The sequence below is a fragment of the Humulus lupulus genome, chromosome X, assembly GCF_963169125.1.
Source record: "Humulus lupulus chromosome X, drHumLupu1.1, whole genome shotgun sequence".
Classification (NCBI taxonomy): Eukaryota; Viridiplantae; Streptophyta; class Magnoliopsida; order Rosales; family Cannabaceae; genus Humulus; species Humulus lupulus.
In genome coordinates, this window is record NC_084802.1 from 33,486,564 (window position 1) to 33,496,171 (window position 9,608).

The following is a 9,608-nucleotide window of genomic DNA, read 5'->3' on the forward strand; positions in this document are numbered from 1 at the left end:
GTATGATTCATTAATCATGTAATCAGGGCAGCTAGCCCCATGTGATGATGTAGTCATTTATATGAATGGTATACATGCATGAGTAGGGTTATTACTGCTAGGCATGCATATTTTGGTATCTTGTTATTCACCGCTTATGAGTATGTTTAAGTTTTCTTGCTGGACCTTTTCTCACGGGTGGTATGTGTCGCAGGTAAGGGGAAAGGAAAGCTGGATCAACTATGAGTTGGAGAGCTTCAGTGGTGACGTGTACATATGCAGCCGCTTGACCACCACGACCAAGGTTTCTCTGAGGAGCTAGGGTTAAACCCTATTTTTGACGCTTAGGTCGGCGGGTTGTAACTTTTGAGTTGTAATTACCCTTTTGGAACTGTAAACAACTTTGTAAACGTTTATTATGGGATCCCATGTACAACGTAACATTTTAATGAAATATTTATCCCTTTTAACCAAAATTTTAACCCTAGACTGTTAATCACATTTAGTCGCATGTTTATGGCCAAATGACTCGTTTAGCGAGTTTAGCACTATTTAAAATACACAGTGTAACGACCTTGGCTAACCAGGGCGCTACAGAGTTCTTCAATCTAATTGTTTCTCTGAGAAGTTTAATTAATTATTATTTGTTTGTCCTCTGTCTCTTTCTCTGTTCTTCTGAATGGTGGACCGTTGAAGGAGTTTTTCCCTTCGAGGGGTCTCCGGCAGGGCAACCCTTTGTCTCCCTACATTTTTCATCATTTGTTCGGAGGTTCTCTCAAAGTTAATTTAGAGGGCTGAAGCTATGGTAGAGCTATCTGGTTTCAAGTTTCCTAATGGAGGTCCTGTGGTTTCCAATTTGATGTATGTGGATGATACTATTATGTTCTGTGAAGGCAATCCTTCTCAAGTCGAGACTATTCAGAGATGTATGCATAGATATTTGTATTGGTCTGGGCAATTGGTTAATGACAACAAATCTTCCCTGATTTTCTCTACCAATGCTAAGGCTCATACTATTTAGGAGGTTCAAGATGTCTTGGGATATAGGATTATGGAAGCTACGGAAAAGTTTTTGGGTAATCCTCTTTGCATTTCCCGCAACATAGGTGTAGTTTTTAAATTCTTAATTCATAAGGTTAAGAATCGTTTGGAGGGCTAGCAGTGCAAATTACTCTCCCAAGAGGGTCGTTCGACCCTTATTTTTGCACTCATCCAAAGTACACCTCTTTATACTATGTCTACTTTCATTTTTCCAAAGAGTGTGACATCAGAACTTGATAAAATCACGCGCCATTTTTTGGTAGAAATGTGTTGCTGACAACTCTCGCTTTCTGGCTCTTTCCTCATGGGCGAGTATTTATGCATCGAAGTGTTTTGGAGGCCTGGGTTTTCGCAAGTTTCAGGATCTGAATTTTGAGTTGGTTGCTAAGCTTGGCTAGTTGGTTGCATCTGGGTCTAATGCTCTTTGGGTTCAAGCTTTGAAGGTTTCCTATATCTATGCTTCTTCCTTCTAGAACTCTAAACTTAAGACTAACACTTCCTTGGTGGCTAGAGGAATTTGGTTTACTGGAGATTTTATTAAGCAAGAGTCTTCCTATATTATAGGAAATGATTTCTCCATTCTTTTGATTAATGCCCCGTGGCTTCCTTCTGTGGGTTTGGACACTTTTCTCGATTCCTTAAACCCTTGTCCTGCTTCTCACGAGTTGCATGTTAGTTCTCTTCTGGACGGAAATAACGAAGGTTTGGATGTTAATATTGTTCATTGCTGGTTTCTCCGAAGTTAGCTAAGGAGATTATGGAAATGTGTGTGTTGCCTCGGACGAGCAATGATGTTCTTTGTTGGAAAAGTTCTCCAAATGGTTCTTTCTCTGTCAAGAACGCTTATATTCGCAGATGTTGTGATCACTGACCTGACTCTTCTTTTGTTTGGAAAACCTTGTGGAATTCCAAGATCCACTTTCTCTTGAAATTACATCTGTGGAAGATTGGGAGAGAAATCCTATGCATTGGGGATAAGCTCGCTAATATCTTTGGCTTTGGCTTCTCCCCTGACCTCCCTCTGCTAGACCTTTGGCTTCTCCCCCGACCTGACAGAATGCGTATTTTCTTTGATGCTGCTTTCAAGGATGGGCATGGAGTTGTTGTTGTTGTTGCCAGATCGGGTTTGGGTTGTTTAGCTGCTTTAGGCACGAAGGCTTTCCACGCTAAATCTGCCTTAGAAGCTAAGCTCCAAGCTCTCATGTTTGTTGTTGAGATATGTATCACTCATAGTTGGGAGGATTGTGTTTTCTTCTCTGATAATCAGTCTATGTGTCACAACTCTCAACATGGAATTTGTCTTGATTGGAAATTGTTACCCCTATTTACCTTTTGTGTTGATTTTCTTACTATCTCTAAATTTCGAGTCATGTGGATCCATCGTGATAGAAATGTTTTCGCTCACACTTTAGCGAAGTGGGCTTCTAGATCTATTATTTTTTGTTTGTTGAACTTTTGGGGGGTGAACCTCGATGTGTTCCCGTTTTCCTCCCGAATTATTGAAAAAAGTGGTGAGAAAACTTGTATAACATATAATTTAAATTTAAATTTAAATTATTTATGTATTCTTATTTTTAATTAAAAATAATTTATATAAAATTATTAAATAATTTTCCTTTCTTTTCTTTTCTTTTCTTTTCTTTTCTTTTCTCCCTCTATATATAAACAAGAGAAGGGTATCACTCCTATTTTCTATTCCTTGATATTTTTCCTTTACCTTCCAATTTTTTCCCCAACCAAATATCTTGTCACTGGTCAATTTTAGCTCGGTGAAGTGATCCCATATCTATGTATCTATGGTGAGACCAAAGTAACAGAGGAGTTGGACAAGAGAGGAGGGCGGTGACTGAGTCTGGGTCATGGACACGTGTGGGAGACAGGGCAAACTCAAAATCCGAAGCTAAAACAGAGACCACGCCAAAAAGCCACCACCCACTACTACTCATTACCTCGTCCTCTCGTTCTTTTTTGCCTTAGCCTCCACTACTCTCTCTCTCTCTCTGTATATCACAAAACAACAAACAAAAATGCTTGCTTTGAATGTCATTACCCCTATCACCACTGCCACTTCCTCCAAATCTATCCACCATAGATACCCTCTAACCATCAGACTCCATTCCCCGTCCACTACTCCAGCTCTCCCTCTCCTCCACCACCACCCCACCACCACCACCGCCATCACCACCGCCACCGCCGCCGCCACCTCCATCAATGCCTACCCAGCTTCTCCTTTTTCACTCAACCCCATATTTCGCATCCACCACCCTTCCCACCTCCCCAGAGCTGCCTCCTCCAACGGAGAAGAAGCAGAACCAGCTTCCCTCTCCACCCCCAAGCCTAAGTCCAAGACCACTCAGCTCGCCCTTGTCTTCGGTCTCTGGTATTTCCAGAACATCGTCTTCAACATCTACAACAAGAAAGCTCTCAATCTCTTCCCCTTCCCATGGCTGCTCGCTTCTTTTCAGCTCTTCGTGGGTTCCCTTTGGATGCTCGCTCTCTGGTCCCTCAAGCTCCAACCATGCCCCAAAATCTCTAAACCATTCATCGTTGCTCTCCTCGGACCTGCATTGTTCCACACAATAGGCCACATCTCCGCCTGTGTCTCCTTCTCCAAGGTCGCTGTTTCATTCACCCATGTCATCAAATCTTCCGAGCCTGTTTTCTCTGTTGTCTTCTCTTCTTTTCTCGGCGATACCTACCCTTTAAAGGTATGGCTCTCTATTCTCCCCATTGTTATGGGCTGCTCTTTAGCTGCCGTCACTGAGGTTTCTTTCAATCTCCAAGGCTTGTGGGGGGCTTTGATTAGCAATGTTGGGTTTGTTTTGAGGAACATTTACTCCAAAAGGAGTCTACAGAGCTTCAAGGAAGTAGATGGGCTTAACTTATATGGTTGGATCAGTATAATTTCACTGTTCTATCTATTTCCAGTGGCCATTTATGTTGAAGGATCTCAATGGGTTCAAGGGTATCACCGGGCCATAGCGGCTGTGGAAAATCCTTCCACGTTCTATATATGGGTTTTGCTCTCTGGTGTGTTTTATCATCTTTACAACCAGTCTTCATACCAAGCGCTTGATGAAATTAGCCCATTGACCTTTTCTGTGGGGAACACAATGAAGAGGGTGGTGGTAATAGTGTCCACTATTTTGGTGTTCAGAAATCCAGTTAGGCCTCTCAATGCTCTTGGATCCGCCATTGCCATTTTGGGCACTTTCTTGTATTCACAGGCAACGTCTGGATCAAAGAAAAAGGGAATTGAAGAGGAAAAGAAGAACTAAAAAAAAAGGATTTCTTTCTCCTTTTGTTTTTGACCCATGATGATGAATTTATTATTCTGTTTTGTGTTGTTGTAGCCTAGGCTTAAAAATGAAAGTTTTATTCAGCAAAGGTTTAAGATTTTCATACTTCTCTCTGTTTTGCTTCCTGATTCTATTTTCCCATAATCAATTAAGTCGAGTTTATAAACTTTTTTTTTTCTTTTCTTTTCTTCAATTCCCTTCTTTGAAGCTTGTGGTGCTTGCTTATATGTTTCTGTATCTGTTCATATCAACTAGCCTGCTATATTACATTTACATAATGTAGAGATTTAAGAAAATAATTAGATGTATAAATGAGCGAGGACTGAACTACATTAGCTTGTAAGATAAGAAAGACACGACCGGTGGCTCACTCACTCACTCTTCTTCCTCATTTGTCACTTCCTCCGACAATGTATGGACAAACCACCACCTCCGGTACCTCACTGCCGCAACCGATGTCGCATCTTCTCCGGAGTTGACTCTCTCTTGGCATACAAATGTTACAAGTAGTTTTAGTTGATTTCACTGTATTCTTTTTGTTAACAGGGCCTATAAACACATTTGGGATTTTCATCAATTTCAAGCTATCTCTGAAATCAGTTGATTACTGTTGTGAATGAAGTAACTAGCCAATGGCAGGCTCATTTGGTTGAGCATTGAATCGTTTTGATGTTTGACCTTCGAAGTTGTTATAATACTCTTTTGAAGGTATGTTGTTTCAAGATATGTTTGAGCATTAGCTGTGTTGTTTCTCTCATAGTTAGCATTACATAATTTACTGAAAAATGTAGGTAACATGAAAGTATAATTGGCATGAGTAGTCTCCTGGAGAAGTAGTATTAAAAGCTAATTTGGTTTTATGAAATGCTTTTGTTTTTTTTTTTTTTTGCGTAGTTAGTTTGTTACATTGACAAAAACCATTCCTTTGATTATATAATATATATATATATATATATCATATGGGAGTAATGCATATCATACATGCTCTTGAATGACCCAACAAAAGAGATTCTATTTAGTTGTTTGAAGTGCAATGAAAATGTGACTGACATTTATATATATTCATTTTCTAAAATACCCTAAAATCTAAATTGACTAAATTTATTAGACCATGTTGGTTAAAATGTATGCGTTATTAATTCTGCAACTCTAAAATTTTGAACTTATTGTATCGAATTCATATAGGTATATGGCTGCTATGTTTGCCATGATTTTTAACTTAGATGCTGTAATTTCTGAGTTGCTACATGTTTGCCATGCTTTTTCACTTACATGCTGCAATTTCTGATTTGAGGATTACAAGTGATTTTTTATCAGTCAAGAAAAAAAAATATGGAGTCTTTTTTACTCTAGATTAGGTGCTATAAGAAGTAGTCTACATGTTGTCGACTATAAAATTTACTAATAGGGGTTTTCTCCTCTTGCTTAGGAGATTTGGAATTTTAAAATGTCATCTCTTACAGGGGTTTCTTGAAAATCAAAGGTTGTACCTAACGTTTTCTTATGTATTTTTCTGAAGAACAGTTTTATATGTGTGGGGGATTCTGTTTTTAATATTTACTTATTAAATCTTATTTACTATGATATACGATCAATCTAGGGGCTGCTTCTGTTGGAGAATATATTATATTCAATGGGAATAGAAAAACCAAAATACAACTCTAAGCAAAATGGAGATTTGGGAGTTACTTAGTATGTTAAAATTGTTTAAATTGGAAAAAACTGAAAAGTATTTTTGGCTGTTAGCCTCACTGGCCGTGGCTAGGAGTATTAGTGGTCGCAGCCACTGTCCTCAAGGCCGCGGCCAGGGATAATCAGTGGTCGCGGCCACAAGCAATTTTCAGCATCCAAATTTTCAGTTTTTCCAAAACGTCACAAACTCTTTCCCATATGATTTTGTAACATCCATACATCTAATGAGAGTTAAAAACATATTTCCAACTGTCATATTTCATAATAATTTTGTGAAATCCAAACTCAAATATTTAAGATACAATCTACACATTATTTGTTAATATTTTAGAGTTATAAATTTGTAACTGATTTTGTAACTCTAAAATATGTCATATATGGACACATGTGTCAAATTTTTTATTTTTTTTGTCAAGAAGAATAGAAGAACTTCATTGAACAAAGAAACCATACAAACTAAAGACACAGACTCAACTAAAGCAGAGGCACCTGGCGAATAAAAAAAAACAAACCAGCAGCAGCTAATTACAATGAGTATGCCGAATAAAAAAAAACAAACCAGCAGCAGCTAATTACAATGAGTATGCCGAATGAACATTTGGTCTTGAATCGAAATCTGACTTCTATACACTTTGTAAAACCTATATTTAGTTGTAAATTTTACTTCCTGAACTAGACTCATAACAAATAAGGAATAACTATCATAAATGCATCTATTCCTATTTTTCCATAAACTGTAAATGATTGCAGCAAAAATCATATTAACAATATCAAACTTTACTCCACATTTCGGGCTCTAGCCAGCCACACTAGCCAGCTATTAAACTCCAGCGGCCAAGCCACAAACCCCAACCAATTAAAGATGCTCCTTACCAATCGAGTAGAGAGACTGCAATAAAAAAACAGATGAGAGTGACTCTCATAACAACTCTCACAAACTGGACATAAAACTGAAGCCATCTGTATCTGCTTCCTTCTGAGATTGTCCCTGGTTAGAAGCTGGGAGTTAACCACCTGCCATAACATAAATCTGTGTTTAGGAAGAATTGACTTACTCCAAACAGTCCTATGATACTCAACCCTTTGCTGGACCAATAGACTATTATACAATCTAGAAGTTTGAAATTTTCCTTGAACACCAGCAAAAAATATGGCAGCAAGACCATGTGTCAAATTTTGTGACTCTCAATAATATGTTAAAAAATATGTATTGTGATAAATCACATTTTATAACATTATTTAATCTAACGTTATATTGTTTAAAATAATATAACTTCTTTCGTACGGTGATTGATGACATTTCTAGGCCGAAGAAAGATTTATCTTTTTCTTTTTCTTTTTTTGTTCATTGTCCTACAAATGTGTGAATGAGGTAGCTTATTCTCTTGCTAAGATTGGTTTGTCTGTTCGTCATAATTGTAATGGCTTTTAGCCTTTTTCTCCTTCTCAATGAAGTTTTTTTTTTTTTTAAGGAAATTCTTTTTTATTTTTACTACTAATAAATTTTGCTAAGGTACCAATGTAAAAGAATATTTTTATCATTTCCTATCCCTGTTTCTATTAATATATATATATATATATATGTTGAGATTGATCTTAGTTCACACTCTTCTCCTTCCAAGAACAGAACACACACACAAGAACCTTAAAGACTAACTGTTGTAACTCTCTTGTTTATTCAGTAGTAAAAATGATACAAATGCTAGACAGAAAAATTATGTCCAAGTCAGCAAACAACAATGAGCTGACGTACCTTATTTATAGGTATCCAATTCGGTTACAAGAGTAACTAACTAATCTGAACATAGGCTAATTAAACTAACGGTCACTTAAAGAAGTTGACCACTAGCAGCTGTCTAAACTACCTACATTAACGACCACATTACATATTTCCACCTTGGTTGTCAATGTAGGTGATAAAAAAAAAATTACAAAAAATTAGCTTGTAACATTGTCAAGCTTCAGTTATATTCAATAAATTCAGACAATGTCTGAACTTTGCTGTAGGTAACGGTTTTGTGACCATGTCAGATGGGTTCTCTTCAGTAGATATCTTCTCAAGCTTGATCTTCCCGTCAGCTATAACATCTCTGATCATCAATGTGCTTAGTTCTCTCATGGTGCATTTGGTTCTTGCTCAAATGGAGTGCACTTTGGCTGTCACTAAAGACTGATAATCCTTTGTTCAATCTCCAGTTCTCTGCCCAATCCTTTCAGCCACAATGCCTCTTTTATAGCTTCTGTGCAAGCTATATATTCTGCCTCAGTGGTAGATAAAGCAACTATGAATTGTAAATTTGCCTTCCAACTAATAATACAATCATTTAGTTTGAAAGTGTACCCAGTTTGAGATCTCCTTGTGTCAATGTCTCCTGCATAGTCAGAGGGAACAAAACCAACTATCTCAGAAGTTGTTGAATCTGATTTGTACAGAAGTCCCATGTTCGATGTCCCTTTCAAATACCTGATCACCCATTTGACAGCATTCTTGTGTTCTATCCCTGGATTTCCCATGTATCTGCTGATTATACTCACTCCCTGTCCAAGATCAGGTCTAGTACATACCATAATGTATACTAAACTTTCAACAAGATTTGAGTAAGGAATATTCTTCATTCGGTTCAGATCTTCTTCAGTTGAGGGTGACTGAGTGCTAGACAATTTGAAGTGTTGAGCTATGGGAGTGCTTACTGGTTTAATATCCATAAAACCATATTTGCTAAGCACCTTTGAGATGTATCCTCTTTGAGACAGCATAAGGCTCCTTGATTTCCTATCTCTTAAGTATCTCAATTCCCAAAATCTTCCTTGCTGAACCAAGGTCGTTCATTTCAAATTCTGAACTAAGTATTCTCTTTACCTTGCTAATTTCTTCCTTATTCTTACTAGCTATTAGCATATCATCAACGTATAGCAGCAGATACACCACAGATTTCACATGATTAGCTTTGACATATACACAACTGTCATAAGCACTCCTTTTGAAACCTGCTTTAGTGATGTATTCATCAAATCTTTTGTACCATTGTCTTGGTGATTGTTTTATTCCATAGCAAACAAACCTGTTTTTCTATGCTCTTAACCTCAAAACCTTCAGGTTGCTTCATATGAATTTCCTCATCCAATTCCCCATGAAGAAAGGTAGTTTTAACATCCATTTGCTTGAGTTCAAGATCATTATTAGCAACTATTGCAAGTAAAATTCTGATTGAGGTATGTTTAACTACAAGTGAAAAAATTTAAGTATAGTTTATACCTTCTTGTTGTGTGAAGCCTCTTGCAACTAGTCTAGCCTTGAATATTGCCTTCTCCACTCTTGGAATTTCTTCCTTGACCTTGAAAATCCACCTGCATCCTACTACTCTTTTGTCTGCTGGTTTTTCAACTAAAATCCAAGTCTTGTTTTTGTTTAGGGACTGAATTTCTTTTTCCATAGCTTGTCTCCATTTGGTGCTATCAGCTGACTCCATTGCTTCTTTATATGACCTTGGTTCATTCTCATTCATCTCTGCTACATTCAAGACAAAATGTAGTATGTCAGCATAACCAAATCTGTCTGGTGCCTTAATGCTTCTCCTTTCTCGGTCTCTAGTCAGT

The 9,608-nt window shown here is 37.5% G+C and overlaps 1 protein-coding gene across 1 annotated transcript; it reads left to right on the plus strand.

Moving 5' to 3' along the window:
- Positions 1–2,739: 2,739 nt before the first annotated feature.
- Positions 2,740–5,043, plus strand: LOC133803751 (xylulose 5-phosphate/phosphate translocator, chloroplastic). The gene has a single exon (XM_062241863.1). It carries the CDS (start codon positions 3,048–3,050, stop codon positions 4,296–4,298), a length of 1,251 nt encoding a protein of 416 aa, XP_062097847.1. The 5' UTR covers positions 2,740–3,047; the 3' UTR covers positions 4,299–5,043.
- Positions 5,044–9,608: the final 4,565 nt, after the last annotated feature.